General features: G+C 31.4%; 2 protein-coding genes and 1 pseudogene across 4 annotated transcripts; 2 read left to right on the plus strand and 1 right to left on the minus strand.

The window, feature by feature from the left end:
* Window positions 1–4,042: 4,042 nt before the first annotated feature.
* Window positions 4,043–6,380, plus strand: LOC114187255 (rho GDP-dissociation inhibitor 1-like). Its single transcript, XM_028075450.2, has 5 exons — window positions 4,043–4,492; window positions 4,603–4,669; window positions 5,060–5,278; window positions 5,352–5,476; window positions 6,028–6,380. Exons 1-5 carry the CDS (start codon window positions 4,229–4,231, stop codon window positions 6,097–6,099), a joined length of 747 nt encoding a protein of 248 aa, XP_027931251.2. The 5' UTR covers window positions 4,043–4,228; the 3' UTR covers window positions 6,100–6,380.
* A 4,181-nt stretch (window positions 6,381–10,561) lies between these two features.
* Window positions 10,562–12,093, plus strand: LOC114188750 (acyl-CoA--sterol O-acyltransferase 1 pseudogene; annotated as a pseudogene).
* Window positions 12,094–14,196: 2,103 nt separating this feature from the next.
* Window positions 14,197–17,614, minus strand: BAG5 (BCL-2-associated athanogene 5). 3 transcript variants are annotated; one of them, XM_085674395.1, is made up of 2 exons: window positions 16,791–17,614; window positions 14,197–14,349 (listed from the first exon to the last, which is right to left on the minus strand). In XM_085674395.1, exons 1-2 carry the CDS (start codon window positions 17,366–17,368, stop codon window positions 14,301–14,303), a joined length of 627 nt encoding a protein of 208 aa, XP_085530521.1. In that variant the 5' UTR covers window positions 17,369–17,614; the 3' UTR covers window positions 14,197–14,300. The 3 variants fall into 3 exon arrangements, with proteins under 3 accessions (XP_085530521.1, XP_085530519.1, XP_085530520.1); XM_085674393.1 differs by lacking the exon at window positions 14,197–14,349 and adding an exon at window positions 15,326–15,859 and having other exon boundaries at window positions 16,791–17,605; XM_085674394.1 differs by lacking the exon at window positions 14,197–14,349 and having other exon boundaries at window positions 16,475–17,392.
* Between the last annotated feature and the right edge of the window lie 755 nt (window positions 17,615–18,369).

Raw genomic sequence — 18,369 nt, forward strand, 5'->3', positions numbered from 1 at the left:
TTTATTTTTGTTGCATCTTATTTATTAATATGACGTACAACGTAATTGGTTTTGATTTGATGTATGTATAAAAAATTATAGTTAATTTTAAGAAAAAAATTAAATTAATATGTAACACTCCAATTTGAGATATCACGAAAAATTATAAAATATTATGTTTGACAAAAAATGATAATTGTAGCAAACATACTAATAAAAAAAACTTATAATTTAATTTAAATCGTGTATTTCAAACTTTAATTCTCTTAAAAATTTTAAATAACAATTATGAATAAAAGAAAATTACATAGTTTTCAGTATTTAATTTAAAACAATTAAATAAATTATAAGAAACTTTTTAGTTCATTCTGGCCTCTCGTAATTCTACTTTATGTCAAAAGCATATGAATTATCATCTGTTTTTGTACAATATATATGCATTATCATTTCTCTCGTACAAACACACAAACAAACAACTAAGTAAGTTAACCGTAAACAATGATATATAAAATAAATTCAGCAAAATAAAATATGACAATTAATATCGCATGTCATAAAGTGAATTAATTTATTTTTAGCTTTACTTGTGATGGGATAAAAATTAATTTAACTTACTTTTAACCCACTTTGTAACTAAATATTATAAACCAAGTACACTAAAAATTTTACATCCTTTACATCTCTTTCTACATCCTTTAATAGTTTAAATATTTAAATAAGAGTTAAATATATTTTTATTCCAAAAATTTGTATATGAAATTAATTTTTTTTTCTAAAATTTTAATACATTTTTATTCTTAATTTTAAAAAATAAGTAAATATAGTCATTTTAACTTAACTGTGTTGACTATAGAAAATTATCTTATCCCGATGAAATACTAATGACTTTAATACTTTGTTAGTCTCTTTTGTTTAATTAGATCCTTATTTTGGTTATGTTTAAATAAGTTTTAATTTGTGTCATTTTTTTTTCAATTTGATCATTTTTGTTAACGGTGTTAAAATAATTTACGTTGGTCACGTGTCGTTTTAATTTTTTTTTATGTTTAACAATTGTCTGCGTGTTAAGTTAACATCATGATTGTGCAACTTGTCAATTCGTATTTATGTCAATTTTTTTTATTCAATTTTGTTTTTATATTTATTATTTTTATTCAATTTAGTTACAAATTTTATTAAAGTGGAGCAATTTCGTTTCTTACACATTAAGATCAAATTTAATTTTGACTTAAATATTATATAAAAATATTAGTATAACATTTATATAAAAATTAAATTCGATATTAATTTAGAAGGAATAAAATTGTTTTATTTGAACAAAATTAATAAATGTAAGAATTGAATTAAACAAGAATTGAATTAAATAAGAGACAATGACGATATTATGAACTATGAACTGACACGACGTTAACTTTACACGTGGACAATTTTTTTAAAATTAAAGAAAAATAGATGATTAAAAAATATAAAATAAAAAAAAAATATTTGTAACTCACATGTAGCGTTAACTCTTTATACACTGTAAGATGTATAAATTAAAAAAATCTAATTGAACATAAATTAAAACAAAGACAAAATTAAATAAAAGCGAACAAAATAGAAAATAAAAGAGTATTTAACCCAATTTTAATTAAGCATTATAAAATAATAGGTTTAAATACCTTTTTGGTCATCATTTTGACAAAATGTTTAAAATGGTCCTCATCTTTATCGAATGTTTAAAATGATCCTCATTTTCACAATTCGTGTTTTATTTAGTCCTTTTCTGTAACGCCGTTTAAATCATTAACGGAGCATTGTACAGGTGACACGATTTGTATTAGGGTGTGTTACGTATATTGTATAGGTGTTGTAATTACATATTTGGGGATAACTAAGTGAGCTAGGGTTTTGGTAAGGAATGTTTGGGCAGTTGGTGAGTTTTGGCAATCTTGTTCCTCCATTCCCAATTGGTGTTGCTGCAATCTTATTCTTCCTGCAATCCCATTATATAGGTATGTTACGGTCTCAATCTTCTTCCTTTACCTTTGGTTGTAAACGTGGGAGACAACCGTGTTGTATCATTTCGTGCACTGTTAGTGGTTCAACGAGAAATGGATTAACCCCGATTTGTAGCTGCAGAGAGATGTCAGCTTTGAGGATGACAAGAACTCCAAAGAATATTGGTAGAAAATTTTTGGTACAATCTGTTTTTTATTTTTGTGTTAATAATAAATTGGTTTTAATTTTTGGTTTATTGATTTACAGAGTGGTGGTTCCAATAATGTGGGTTGCAACTTTTTCAAATGGTGGTGTTGATGAAAAGGATGTCATCATCATGACACAAATGAGGCAGATTAATGATTTAGAGAAGTCATTGAAGGTTGCTGAGAAGAGGCTGCAATTAGTAATAGGGTTCACTTGTGCTGTTATTGTATTATTCGTACTGTTATTATGTGTAATCTTTTAAAGTCCAATCTGTTTTGTACTATTTTTAAATGAAGAAATGAATTAGTTTGATTATGCTGATATTAGTCTCAACATGTTCGACATGACATCTTAATTTGAGAAGTAAGTGATATTGATCTAAGTTTGAGAAAAATTAAATTGATCTAAGTCTGAAAGAAGTTAAATTCATAACGTTAATTCATCCTCATCAAAATGCACTATAGCAAAAGTGAAATAGAACGAAGTTTAAGGAAATTCAAAATGCAGTACATCAATAATGAATTCTACATCAGCAATTCCAAAAAATAACTAAGACGTTTGTAGCTGCTATCATGGAATCTGTAATTTCATCCTAAACTGCTGAGATGGTTCTTCTGGTGTTGTTAGTGGTGCTGCTTGACTCTCCACTTCATTCCTTGGTGGTTGAGTTGTTTGAGTTTCAACAGTTGGTGCATTCTCAACAGTTTCAGCAGTTGGTGCATTCTCAACAGTTTGGACATTTGGTACAGTCTTAGCAGGTGTTGCAGTCTGCTCGTCCACTACAAAGTGATACAACACGGTTGCCTCCAATGATTACAACCAGAGGTAGAGGAAGAAGATTGGAACCGTAACATACCTATATAATGGGATTGCAGGAAGAAGAAGATTGTAGCAACACCAATTGGGAATGGAGGAACAAGATTGTCAAAACTCACCAACTGTCCAAACATTCCTTACCAAAACCCTACCTCACTTATTTATCTCCAAATATCTAATTACCACACCTATATAATACACGTGACACAGCTTACAAACTGTGCCACATGTACAATGCTCCGTTAATGATTTAAACGACGTTATAGAAAAAGACCAAATAAAACACGAATTGCGAAAATGAGGACCATTTTAAATATTCGGTCAAAATGATGATCATTTTAAACATTCTGTCAAGATGAAGACTATCCGCAACAAACACTACGAAAATGAGTACCAAAAAGATATATAAACCTAAAATAATAGAAAAAATGTCGTAACTCGATAGTACTAAAAAGGAAAAAACGAATTATTTAATAAGAATACATAAAAAAAATCATTCATACAATACCATTTATTTTAAACGTAACAAGTATATATTTAGAATTGAAAAGAAAATAAATGTTTTATATTTTTATTTTTAAATTTAAATTTGTGTTTCTAAGGTAAATATCAAACACCATAAAAGCTAAATTGTGAGTCTACTATAGAGAAGCTTGATGGAGTCAAACAGAAAAAGGTCAAAGAAACCAAGTTTAATATGGATTTAAATTGCTCACTATTTTGACATATACGATATGCGTATCGTAATTAGCGTTTTTATTTTTATAATTTCCTAGCCCTGCAAATTGTAGTCTACGTTACATTGTTGTAACACGGTCAAGACAAAGCGAAGGTTTCCTTGAATAATGGTGGTCGTGGAAGCAAGTGCTACTCCCAACCCTTTCACTTTCTTTCATACCATATTTTCTCGTTGAAAGTTCCTCTCTTTCGGATCACCACATGACCGTTTCCTTCTCTGTTATTTTACCAAATTAAAAAATTTTAAAAAAACGCTCTCTTTCTCTCTCATTTGCCTTCTTGGCGTCTTTTCTCGCTACCAGAGCGTTTCTACCTTTGTTGGCATTCTTTTGACCCACTTCTTTCTTTCCTCCCACACTCTTTTTCTCTTTCGTTTTCTGAGCCCAAGGTTGCCTTTTTCTTTCGCCATTCTCGTTGTGTGGAAGATTCCACCAAGTGGGTGTTTTCAGGCCATTCTATTTGCGTGTGCGTGTGTCTTTGTCTTTTTCTCTGCGTTGATGGGTTGTTGATGTCTCTGGCCACTGCGAAAGACATGGGTATTGATGACAAAGTGAAAGACAATGAGGTTGCAGGCGATGATGATGCCTCTCGGGTGCACGAGGGAAAAGCCGGTACTGATCACGAAGAAAGTGCGGATGAAGGGGGAGGGACCCTCGGCAGATACAAGAGTGAGAGTTCCGTTGCTGCTACCGAGGATGAAGATGATGACGAGGAGAGGAAGATTGAATTGGGTCCTCAGTGCACTTTGAAGGAACAACTCGAGAAGGATAAGGTTGTCTTTGCTTTCTTTCTCTTCTTTTATTTATTTGCTCTTCGGAAAAATCTATAAATTTCTCAACCAAACTCTCATTTGTGTGTTGGTTTCCGATTGAGATGGATTAGGATGACGAGAGCTTGAGGAGGTGGAAGGAACAGCTTCTTGGAAGTGTGGACATAAATTCTGTTGGAGGTAATTGCGTGTAGAATTCGCTTTCATTTTTTTTCGATTTTTTCTCTGTTCATGATTCTTATTGTACACATATTGAATCATAGTCGTAAAATCTAAGTGTCATTCTTCCCGATTTGAGAGAAGAAAAAGCAATAAAAAAAATCCATGTCCTCTCTGGGACTTAGATATCTCATTTCTTCATTTCAGTTGTTACCGTTGATTTTAAAATGAAGGATCATGAGTATCATTGCTCTGTAATTATTTGGTAATGCAAATGTGTTATTTTAATGGGTTATATACAAAACATGATTTCATTTCATGAAATCCAACAAACAATTGAATCGGTATATGGTTGAATTCTTCCCTCCATTCTCAACGCCTAACTTGTTAAATGTACTGTGAATAATTCAGAATCTCTGGAGCCAAGTGTGAAGATCCTTAGCCTTGCAATTAAGGCTGCTGATAGACCTGACATTGTTCTTGCAATACCAGAAGGAGGAAATCCGAAGGGTATGTGGTTTACTTTGAAAGAGGGTAGTCGTTACAGCCTGATGTTCACTTTCCTGGTCGAGAATAACATCGTTTCAGGTCTCAAATACACCAACACTGTGTGGAAAACTGGTATGAAAGGTAAGTGCTATGCGACACTAACTCCCTGTCAAATTTTGTCCTTAAGCTCATCTCATTGTTAAGCCTTGTGCAGTTGACAGCACTAAAGAAATGATTGGAACCTTCAGCCCTCAAGCAGAGCCTTACACACATGAGATGCCCGAAGAGACAACACCATCTGGGATGTTTGCTAGAGGAGCATATACAGCAAGAAGTAAGGTAATGTTACATTTTCTCACACCCTTTTCATATATTTTCTACTCACACATTTCTACTGCTATTACCTTGGCTTGTTTTTATGGTGGTTAATCAATTTTAAGTGTCTTCAAATGAGTATGATTAACAATCCTCATTTTACAATGACCCAAGGCAAAGGTAAAAACACCGGTAGCTTTTGTGCATTTACTATTTCCATGCATATTTCAAGCAACTTTATCCATGAATGGTGAAGCTACTTTCAAAGTTTTCTCTACAAGTTACTGCACTACTGTATATGGGTTAAAAAGAACAGTAACTCTACTCCTTCCTTATTTATATTATGACATTGTTTTGGACATGAAGGGTAGCTGAAATAATGCTTAGTTTGGATATATCAGCCCACCAATTAATGTTCTAATAAATTTGATGCCAGACTTCATGTGCTTACTTTCAACCACTGACTTAATTTCAAATTTGAGAGCCGCTCATTTAATTCTTGCAGAAACTTGTGTTGTTGTGATGAAGTCTAACGTGAACTAATTGATTTCATACTTTGTTTATCGTTTTTTCAGTTTGTTGATGATGACAACAAGTGCTACTTAGAGATTAACTACACTTTTGATATCCGAAAGGATTGGCAGTAGGAGTCAAACATGTTGAATCCTAAATCATTGTTATTTGTGCTGAAATCTCTTTCGGTGTTACCTGCTTCTTATTCATAGTTTAATTATTTCTAATTCTGTCTGAGGCTGGTAATTTGAACAATGATGAGAGGATTTGGGAGATGAAATTGGTATTCATTTGATAGATAGTTTTGTCAATAAAATTAGTAAGCAACTATGCTCCTTGTTTCTTCCCAGGGTTGCAATGTAAGTAATAAATACATACATATGCTTTTGAATTCTAATTTGATATCCATTCTGAACTTGTGGGAATTTCAAAAGTAAATATTCTTATGATATGCTTCTTTAACAAGAATAAATCACAATATATTTTATGTGATATGACAGTTTATTAAGTATTTTTTAAATAAATCAATTTTTGATCATTTTTAACTTTTCTTACCCTTGTGAAAAATATTTTGCTGTTGTCTTGTTTCAGATGCTTGCATTTATCTTTCCTCTTTCCATAAACTGTTGACAATTTTTATGTAATGTTTCTAGTCTAAAGCTCATTTAAAAAATAGATTAGGAATGTCACTTTTAATATGGAAATTTTTTTCTTTGTCAGGGTAACATTTTGACTTTATATAGTCTCTGTGTACGTTATGTGCAGATAACCCCTGAAATATAAGGTTGGTTTGGAGAGATAACGTTATTTTTAAATGATATCATGACTGTTTTAGTGTGGATTAATGATTCTTTTAAAGAAAAAAATAATAGTATATTAATTAATGGTTCATAATAAATTATATCAAAAAATAAAAAATAAAATTTAAAATATTGAAGATTATAGTGTCACTTTTCTTTTTTATTTTAGAAGGGAGGGTGGGAACCCACAACTAATAACTAACATTTTTTGATAGGAAAATAAAAACGTGCACACAATCATAATATCTTTTGTTGGTGAAAATTAAATCTTATGATAAATTCATTTTGACATAAATCTAAATATATTCCGTGTAATGCCCAACTTTTGACGATCTGAAACACTACTTGTAATTATTTTTAGAAAATTTCGTAAATACTTTTATTAAAAAAAAATAGTTTCTACACAAAAAAATTATTTATCTGTAGGCCGAAAACAATATTTTAAAGAAAAAAAAGTCTTAAAAAAAACTTTTATCCATCAACGTAAACCTAAACTAAGTTAATATTGTGAAAAGGTTGATTATTTTTTTTAATGAATAAGTATTTTGAAATATTCTTGAAAGTTTATTGCATAATCAGTAGAATAATATTTTCAATTTTAGTAATTATTTAAATAAAAAGTTCAACAAAAGTTGTTTAGATATAGATATAAGTTAATGATACTCTAAGAGAAAATTTGTTGAAAAAGGGACAAATTAAAATAGTTAAGTTTAATTTGTAGGATGTAATTTTGCTTAAGGAGATACCTTAACATCTAATATTGAGCTTGAGCGTTCTTGATCGTTATTTGTAAACACTATTTTCTTATAACAAAGAATAAGAAATAACTATTTTCGTATACGTTATTGTTTGAGGACAAATGATTTTAGTACATAAAAATAAACTCATCAACACGTTCTCAAAAAATGTGAAAGAAAATAAAAAAGAAAATTGAAGAGCATGACCTAGTTAAATTTTATATCATTATTATTAAAATATATTAACTCTAATTTCTCTTGTAATTCACAGTCCGTTTTTTTATCATGTTAATTAGTATTAACTTAAATGTGTTTTTAATCTATGTAGAATTAATAACCTTTTTAATTTCAATTCCTGTATTTTTTAGTTTTCATTCCTATAAAATTTAAAATTAAATTTTGTCTTTTTATTGAATATTTGAATTTGAATTTTATATTTTATTCTTTTAAAATTTTAATCGTTGTTTTTAGTTCTTGAGAATTACATCAAGAAATGTAAATAATATTTATTATACAATCTTAATTTTCTTATAATAATACATGTAAATATTATATTACGTATTTGGCATTCGAAATAGTCATTTAATTTTTTAACCCATTAAATAATTATTCAGATTATGTAATTCAATAAAATAAATATTATATTTCATTTTGATAAAAGTTTTTAATATATAAGTGGATTTTAAAACCGATTTAACCTTAAATTGGCTATAAAATAAGTGTAAGGTTAAATATTAATTGCGATCTATAAGTAAATTTTAAATTTAATTTAATTTTACAAAATTTGTTTTTAAAGTTAGGTCGTATTTACTTATATATAAAAAATTCTTCTTATTCATAATCGTTTGAGATTTCCAACCGTACATATTTAATATTTATTTATTTGAAATATTTACACTCTTTTTTTGTTCATATATTCAAAAACTAAATGTAAATCCGATATTTGTTTCTTAATTTTTTAAAATGAAAATTCGCAGAACAAGCATTCAATTTGATCTGAGTTAAAAAAATTAAAATTTAAACAATTTAAAATCCATTTGACATCAAATGAGGTAGAAAGAATAGATAACAATAATAATAAAAATTAATTAAGTATTTTTAAAAGTATAGATGAGAAAATATTGATCTTATAATTACTATTAGAATTTTATTATATTTTAGATCTTTAGGATCTTAATATTATTATTTACTTATTTTCTTTTATATTTGTATTTATTTGTAATGATTTTATAACTTTAACATTCATTTTAGTTTCCTCAAGTTGATATTTCAGGATGACTTTATGTTAAATACTTTTAGTTTTTTTTTTTATGACATTAACTCTTTTTCTAGTTTTTCATTGTTTTACTTTTATTAATACCACTTTTTATAATCGGTCATTTGATAGTTCAATATTATATTTTGTTTCTTCAATTTCAGTGGCACTCGCTTTGTCTTAACGAACAACTTAACTTTTTGAGACAATTAAAGGGAATGACATTATTCAACAACTCATTAAGAATTTATGGATAGAAAATAGATTATCATAATGAATATCATTAATAAACACTCAAATAATCTCAGAATAACATTTTAATTGATAAAATTACATCAGTTTGATAGTAATAGGGTACAAATTACTGACATGGAGCCTTTAGAAAAACTCAATTATTTTGATAAAATTGACTTGGAGCAACGTTAAAAAGCAATGAACATTTGACACAAACTTAAGAAAATCAATTTCTTTCTTTTATTCAATTTAATTTTATTGCAGAAATAAAATTCATTACCTAGAGTTGAGATATTATTCTTTTAAAATTATAATTAAGATCATGAAAAAGTTAGTTAAAACGTGTGGTCGAGGTTAGACAAGCAATCTAATCGCGTAATAAAAGAGAATAAATAATGTAACTTTTTCAAAAGATTTAGTCGGTAGGAAAGAAATAAACAAGTTGAAAATAAGTATGAATTAAAATGAAAGTAAAGTGTTTATTTTAATAAAATGTAAAGAAATAATAAGAAATAAATAATCGAATAGCTTCTCTCTCTTTCTTTTCTTTTTGTGGTTGTTTTTTTTATTAAACACACTCATTTTTTGTTCACTTTTCAGATATTTATTTACTGTATCGTATTTCCCATTCACCAAAGGAAAGATAATAGAATAAGAAAGATGATAGGTGAAGAGAAGCATGGTAATAGAATATTCATCCTCCGCGTGATACGCGAGATCTAAATTTTCCACTTATTTAATTCTTCAATTTTGGTATCTATTATTTTAATGCGAAATATATATTTACTTTAGAGGTAATTATCTTGCTTCAACCTATTCCTGATTTCTAGCAATCACACATTCTTACTTTTGCATTTGCTTCCCTCACTCCCATTCCAACAACTCTCACGCTCTTTTGTTTCTTTCCCAATTGTCTTTAGTCAGCCACGCAGGGGTTAGATTCAACGTAACATTTCAAAACTCCCCACACTAACACATATTTTCTGATTCTTATATTCTATAAAAGTCTTTCTATTTCCAAAATACAATAATATTAATTTAAAAATATTTATTCCAAAATAAAAACGAAAGATTCAAAATCGATGGCTGGACTAACCACTCCAGGTTATAAAAATCGAGACTCGGGCTCTCTTTTACTTTAGAAGATGAATTTAGAAAAGAGTATGAAGAAGAATTTGTATAAATTTGTATAGATGAATATGTATGCTTTTTTTAGTAAATTTAAAGAATAAAAAAAATAAATTTGAAAATAAATTCTATGAAAATTAATGAGTGATTTGAGTGATGTGAAAGATAAAATAAAAAATTATAATAAATAAAATTAAAAATTATTAAAATACCTTGATGATAAAAATATATGAAATAATGGATTAGTTAAAAATATTAAATTTTAAAAACTATTATTAAATAAATTTTTAAAAAATTATATTATATTAAATTATTATTATTATTTTTATAATAATTACTATTATTTAAAATTATTATTAATTATTTTATATATATATATATATATATATATATATATATATTAAGAATCATATTTGGTTTTTAACATGTTAGGATATGAGAGTAAATTTCTCCGTCATTCTCCAAATCTTCGTCTATCCAAGCCTTAGTATTACGATCTTTTAATACGATCAGAGCCTTAGTATTATTAGTTTTCGTTGTTCCAAGGTGGTACTGTTTTGGGTTGGCAATGAAATTACATGCTGTCACTGAATTGTGTATATATAGATACACATTCGTGCTTGTGCGTGTGTGAGAGAGATAGAGAGAGAGAGGAATTGAAGAAGAGAGATGGAGGGAGAGCTTAAGAATTTGATGATGGTATGGAGCATAGCCGCAGCAACAATGTGTTACTGCCACAGAATTGGGAGGCTTATCCCAGAAGGTGCATCAAGACTTGTAGCCATTATCCCAGCCATAGTGCTTCTTCTTCTGCTACCTCTCAGACTCATCTCCATTCACTTTGGAGGACCCTCTTCCTTCTTCCTCGGTTGGCTTTCAACCTTCAAGCTCCTTCTTTTTGCCTTTGGCAAGGGCCCCTTGTCCTCCAACCCTCCCCTCTCTCTCCCTCACTTCGTCTCCATCGCATGCCTCCCCATCAACTTCCAACAAACCACCACCACCCCTTCAAAAACCCAAATCCCCAAATCGCCCTTCAACTACGCTTCATCATCCATGCTCCTCCTATTCGCCCTCCTAATTTCTCTCTACGCCAAAAAAGACTATCTTCATCCCAACTTCCTTCTCTTCTTGTACGGCCTCCACATGTACATCGGCTTGGAGTTCATTTTCACCACCATCTCCACCGCCACTCGGAAACTCCTCGGCGTTCACCTCGAACCGCAGTTCGACAAGCCCTACCTCTGCACCTCTCTGCAAGACTTCTGGGGAAACCGCTGGAACATCATGGTCAACCGTGTCCTGCACCCTACCGTATACCATCCCCTCGTCACCCTCGCCACCCCTCTCATCGGCAGGAGATGGGCCCCACTCCCCGCCATTGTCGCTACTTTCGCCGTCTCCGGTCTCATGCACGAGCTCGTCTTTTACTACATCAAGCGCGAGACGCGCACGTGGGAGCCCTGGGAGCCCTCGTGGGACGCCACCTGCTTCTTTCTCCTTCATGGACTGTGTGTGGCTGCCGAGGTTGCACTCAAAAAGGGCCTCAAAGGGAAGAAGTGGCAGTTCCCGAGGGTGGCGTCGTGGCTGCTGTCGTTGCTGTTTGTGCTTTACACAGCCATTCTGCTGTTTCTACCCGCGCTGGTGCGGTGTCATGTTTACGAGAAAACAACCAGAGAGTTGACCGCGTTGACCCAGTTTCTCAAGGATGTGTACAGTGTTTCTAGACTCTACCGTTACGCTAACGTCACCAACACATGAAACTTCACACAGAATAAAATAACCTCATTCATGCGGTGCATATCAATGTCCCGATTCGAATATTTTGCATCATTCATCCCCATGTTCATACTCCAAGTTTACTTGTATAAAACGATTAAAAATCTCTGTAATTGTTTCTAGATTCTCGCATGGTTACGTAAGCCACTGCTATTAATTTTAATTTTAATCCTTTAGAGGAAAAAAAAAAGAAAAGGTAAACTGTCTTTTTCTGTTGGTTTTACATAGTTGCTTTATTTCACATGTTTGGAACTTTTTTCAATTAAAACTAGATTTCAATTCCTACACTCTTCCTCTTTGTTATAGGATAAAACACATTAATGTTGAATGGAATGTTCAAAATTCAGAATCTGCTGTTAGCGACTATGCGATTTAGTTTGTTCATTCAACTCATAGGCAGGTGCGGTCTACCCATATGCCCAACGTATACGACCACGTGCAATAAGACCACCTAATACATGAAAAGCGTAACAATTTTTCAGAATTAAATTTATTACACTATTCATTTATTTTTTGTGGAAAATAATGATCTTAGTCTCTAAAAGGACGAGTGTGTGACTTATGGTTGCTTCATCAAAACTTTAATGTAGATAAGGGGTTGAAAATTCTGTACGCTTGCATAAGTCTTTTTTTATGATATGAGAAAATTAATTGAAAAATTAGTACAAAAATGACAAAATTAAATAAGAAAATCACAAGGTCATATGCAGGAAAGAAACGCGAATTTGACGAGTTTGATCACTTATATCGTTCAAAATGATGACTCTGTAAACACTCTATCAATAGTTTGTGAAAAAGAAACTAGTTGTTACTATTTTCGTATTTTGTTTATTTTTTGGTAAAAAAAAAAACCTAAAGAAATCAAAGTTGTTTTTGTGTAATATAAGGTTGTGTTTATGTCAAACCATATTTATATCGTCTATGTTATATTGCGTTTCCATTTTATGAAGTTATATATTTATATATGTGCGTGTTTTTGTATGTGTATTGATTATCTTACAGAAAAAAAAATCTTACAATTCAAACATGCTGTGATTGGTTAAAAATGGTTAAAACACTTATTTTAGAGAATAATATATGCAAGTAAACATTGTTTAATCCTCGTCTAGCTAATTGTTTAATGATTTAACAGTATTATTTTGATGTCTTTTTCAACCTTTACAACTTAGACATATATGCTTAATTATTATTATGACCATAAATAATATTTAATACTATTTTGTTGTCTTTTTCATATTTATAACAAAAAATTTAATTGCAATATGCTATTAAGGAACATACAAAAGTGTGTTCTAAGTATACAAATTTTGAGAAAAAATTGTCTCCTAGTAACACTCCAATTCGTTATGCGAGCCAAAAGTAAGCCATTAATTAAATATAGTATTATATTATTCCCTTTTAAGTGATTTCTTGATAAATTTTAGCTTAATCATTCATCTTTGTTTGTAATATCCTTTTCATTCAATCTAGGAGGCTGTAAAAGTCTGAGAAGGCTAGTCCTGTACTTTGGAAAGTTAGTAAAAGTAATATTTGAGTATTTTGTTGGAAATGATTGCGAAAAATATTTGTTTTAAGGTTAATATTAGTAAAACTTGGTGGAGATCCCCCTTTCCTTACAATCTTTCGGTGAAAAAGTTTTTCTTTTCACCTTTTATTGAAAAGAGAATCCTTAAGTAATAATTCCATTCTTTTGTTGTGCTTTTTTGTATGTATTCTATATTATTATTGTGTTAGAAACTAAACTGTAAATATAAATCACACATGGAATAAAAATGAAAATTTTCAATAATATATAAAAAAATATTCATAAACTTATTGTATTACTATTTTGTGTTGAAAATAATTTCAATTCCTTGTATAGGTTTAATTCATGTTTAATTGGTACGATGGTATTTATAAATACAATTTTGTAAATTCTTTTTAAAAAATTATGAGAAAAATATGTTTTTAATCGTTAAGTTTGACACTCGTAAAAAATTTTATATTATTTGGTCTACGTGCTTTTTAAAAGCATTGATTTTAGTCCTTATTTTCTAACTGCATTGAAATTTATCTTTCTCCACAAACGAAGTTTCAATTTTTTATAATTTGTTTTAAAATTAAAATTATTGCGTTGGCACGTTTTTCAGAATTCATTAAAGAAATAAAAATTCATTACTCTCATGTAACCATTTGAATGTCCCCATTCTCTTTCTCTCCTAGAGCACCTTGAGAGAGAAGAAAGAGGAGCCACGAGCCTCTACTAAGTGCATGGCACTGTCACAACGCCGGTCACCACCCACAAAGGATGTCGGTGTCCTTGTTGTTGCACTACTCATGGAGCTCTTGCTCCTCTTCTCCGTCATCCACAAAGAGCTTCACGAGAGGAGATTGAACCAGAAGCATAACAACATCTTCAACCCGAGCTACCGCATCTCCACCGTTGCTAAAGGTTGATGCAAACGCAACCCTCCTCTGCACGAAAACGCAACCACCATGAAAGAGATGGTGACCATAAATTGACATACTTAGTTCACAATTGTTTCTCCTAGTTTATTTTGTAGGTTGCTAAGAGTTATCTTTATGCCAGCTGAAAATGCCTACTTAAAAAACAAGAAAATAGATAAAGGAGGGCACCTTTTGGTGTTTAAATTATTCTCTCTTATCATGAAATTAAAAAAAAAAAAAATTGTGGATTGACCCTTGAGCCTATGGGTCACAACTTATGCAGGACGGAATAAACCATTGAACCCACATTTTAAAGCGCAACAGACTAGTCCGATTTGCATTTTACGAGCCAAATTTGCAACAAGTCTATTGTACCTTTCATAATAAGATTGTTTTCTTCATTTATTATACCAAATCCCTTTTTATCGATCATAAATACGAGTATTTTTGTTAGAAAAATGTGATTGATCAACTTATTATGAGATATGGACTATTCATGTCATAATAAATTGTCATTAATTCACCTTTTTCCACCACAGGTGATTATTCAAAGAAACTTTAAGAAATATTGAATTCAATGTTTAAATCATTCAACTTTTAGTTAAAGGTTTTAATTTTTATATTTTAAAACTTCTTTTTATTTTTTGTAATGCTACTTAAAAAGTAAGAAAATAGTATCATTTCATTAAAAAAATAAGAAAAATTAATTTCATGCATTAAAAATAAAATAAAACTTAAATGTTTATACAAAAACTAAAAGGAATGTGTCACTTTAATAAAAAAGATATTTAGAAGTGCAGGTGTCATTGTAGGAAATATAAGGATATGTAGTTTAAATCTAAATTATATACTATAGACTTGTCTTGTTATCTCTCTAGTCAATAGTGTGAGATCTCTCTTAGAGAAGATAAGTGAAATTTACTCTTTTCCATTTGCTGTATCGTTTTTTACAGGAAAAAGTTCTATACATAAATAGATCTTAAACAGGCATAAACAAAAAAAATAATAGCATAACTGAAATATTTATTTTCAGCGTTGATTTCTGTTGTTTACTTAATAGAGGATAGTGATGAAAAGTATGGTTGTGCAAATCGAGAGAAGCATTAGCTGCCAGACTCCTATGAATAAATGCTGTGTTTAATTGCAAGGTCAGCCATGCAATTTAATGCTTCCACACTACCGATGCCTTCTGCGCATCTTAAAATTCTGCATTTCCCACCTACGTCTGTCCAGTTTTTATATAAGGTGGAAGCGGCATAGCTAGCTACCATATACACTACTCAGAACACATATTGTGACTGTAAAAACCTCTGGTTCAGGTTCACATGGAGAAGAAGAAGCTGAGAGTAACAGTCCAGGTCCAAGTGCTGTTGCTGATCATGGCGATGGTGGCTTCACCTATCATGAGTTGCCCACCCACAGATGGAAAGAGTTGCAAAGACTGCCTTGTAAACCAGATGAAAAATGTCTGTCCATCCTGCACGCCAATCCTACACTGCATGGCTCGCTGCTTGTGGGATGGCACTTCAAGGCCCAACTGCATCACCAAATGCAACACCAACAACGCTTACCCAACACTCTCAGACTGCAAGAGATGCATGTCCAAGTGCAAGTGCACCTGTGCCAACTAGCACACTATCTATCATCTCAGTTACTGCTTTTGGCTCCTTTACTCTGTTTTCTCATGTGTAAGTTAGTCTAATAATCCATGTATCCTGCACTTGTTCTGAATTTGTCATCATCAGTTCATTCTAGTGAGTTGAAACTCAACTTCTTTAATTACCTTAAAAGGTCTGGAGATAAAATAGGGTCTTGATTCTCATGAGAGCTCACTAGAATACCAAACTTTATTGCTGTTCCTATAGAAATATTATTATCTATTTACAAGATCCTCACGATCGTGGAATTCAAACCAGTAAAATTAGTGCATGTTTGGAGATAAGTTCCTGACATCCAAAAATATTTTTACCTTTGGATTCCTTCTACCAATATTCTTTGGTAACTCCATCACAAAGATTCCCAGACACACGTTTAATTATCTTAGTTCGTTTTGTTTTTTAAATTCAGAAAGAGTTCAAGTAAATTGAATCTAAACTCACTGGAATCAACAAATAATTACAACCCAGAGAGTGCATGTAAAGAAACTCACAAGTGGTCTCAAATCAGCATTTTAGAATTTGATTTCTCATGAGATATGAAAGAGACTGTTACCATTTACACCAAGCAACTTACTTGGCATTATATTAATTCCTTCAGACCATATTAATTTCAGCCCCTGTATTTCCTATATTCTATAGCCACCAAAAGTACAAAGTTTTTGAGGTAGGTATTGGGTAAACATGGAGATTATGCTACATTATGCTATAAAAAAAAATACAATTATATTATACAATCACAACACATAAGAGAATGCGTATGTGAGCATGCATAGATAACTAAAAGGTGTGAATCAAGGTTCACGAAGAAACCTCTGTAGGCAACGAAAGCCGAGATTTTGAGCGCAAAACCGTTCCATTTCATCGCCGCCTCTTTCGCGACAAATACTTTCTTCCATGTCGGCCAAGACTTCGTCCCAATTCTTCATGGACCACCAGCCGGACTCATCAATCTGGCTCTCCGATACAGAGTCCAGTATCTCCTGGAGGCCCACGATCCGACGGGTGACTTTCCTCCGCGCATCCCTGATCGTCGGATCAATTCCGGGAACAGAGTCCAGCTTCAGCAGCAGGGCCATTAGCGCCTCGTTCATTCTGAGCTTCTCTAGGTGGTCGGTCCGCACGGCGTCCACCGTGTCCTGCCGCTGGATCAGGCGCTGCAGCCGGTCGGCTTCAGAGTCGACCGCAGCTATTTTCCGGTAGAGCGCGCGGATGCGGTGGGCGCGATAGGCGGATTGGATGGTGGCTGCGGCGGCGGAGGGGGAGGGGAAGGGGGATGGTTGAGGAGTGGAATTGACGCGTGGCGGTGGAGTGTGGTCATAGTGGTAGGTGTAGGTGAGCGTGGTGGAAGTAGAGTAGGAGAGGGAACCTGATTTGGAAGAGGGTTTCATGGGGAAAGGTGGATTTCAGAGTGGCGCATTGGGCACTGTGAGTAAGAAAAGGAATGGAAAATAAGGAAAAATTAAATGAAGTTTAATGGTGTTGGCGCGTACCTGTTGTGTGAAATGAAATGGATGATAACCTTTTGTTGATGCATGACCCCACTTTTTCTCCCACCTTCTCCTCTTTCTTCAGATTCCGGTTTAAATTCAAACCCTGTCAGCATAAACCTAGACTTAAATTTTATCATTAAATTCAATAACCATAGTTCCTGGCACCGAGATCAATCTCTGATGTTGTTAGCTGAAATTACTAGGATATTAAATTCATTACTTTTAGAGTTAGTTCTCTTTATAGAGATGTAGGTGCATTGTTTCAGATGAATAAATAGGAATTTTTTTTTCTTTGATATGGATTCTTTCAAGGTGATATCATAGTTCAAAATAATACTTGTTCATTTACATGCATAAGAGAAAGTGTTGTTAGTAAAATATTAAATACTAAAAATTGGTAAAATATTATATGTATTATTAAAAGTTATTAAAAAATTATAGTTGTAATTATTATTTCAGAGTTAGGGTTCTACATATATAAAAATTGATATAATATTTTAAATATATCAATTTAAATAAAAATACTACTTCTTTCATGAGAAAATTGAAGGGAAAATTTTATCATGCAAATTTATGTCATAGAATATAATAAGGAACCACAAATCTTTATATTGTGATGTTTTTACATTTTAATAATTAAGTTTTCAAATTTTCAATTTATTAATCTATGGTTTAGTCTGTTTAGTATTTTAATTAAAAGGGACAAAAACCATTCCAAGATTACAATATATATATATATATATATATATATATATATATATATATATATATATATATTATCATTACTTAAAAAGAATCAAAATAAACTTTTTGCAAACAAAAAAAAAAAAAGAACATCATATCAAGACTTTTGTGAACTGCACCGACGGTTTTGCATGACGAGCTAGCATTATAAAGCA

This window comes from Vigna unguiculata, chromosome 6, assembly GCF_037176805.1.
Source record: "Vigna unguiculata cultivar grain cowpea cultivar isolate G323 ecotype 2 chromosome 6, ASM3717680v1, whole genome shotgun sequence".
In the NCBI taxonomy this organism is placed as follows: Eukaryota; Viridiplantae; Streptophyta; class Magnoliopsida; order Fabales; family Fabaceae; genus Vigna; species Vigna unguiculata.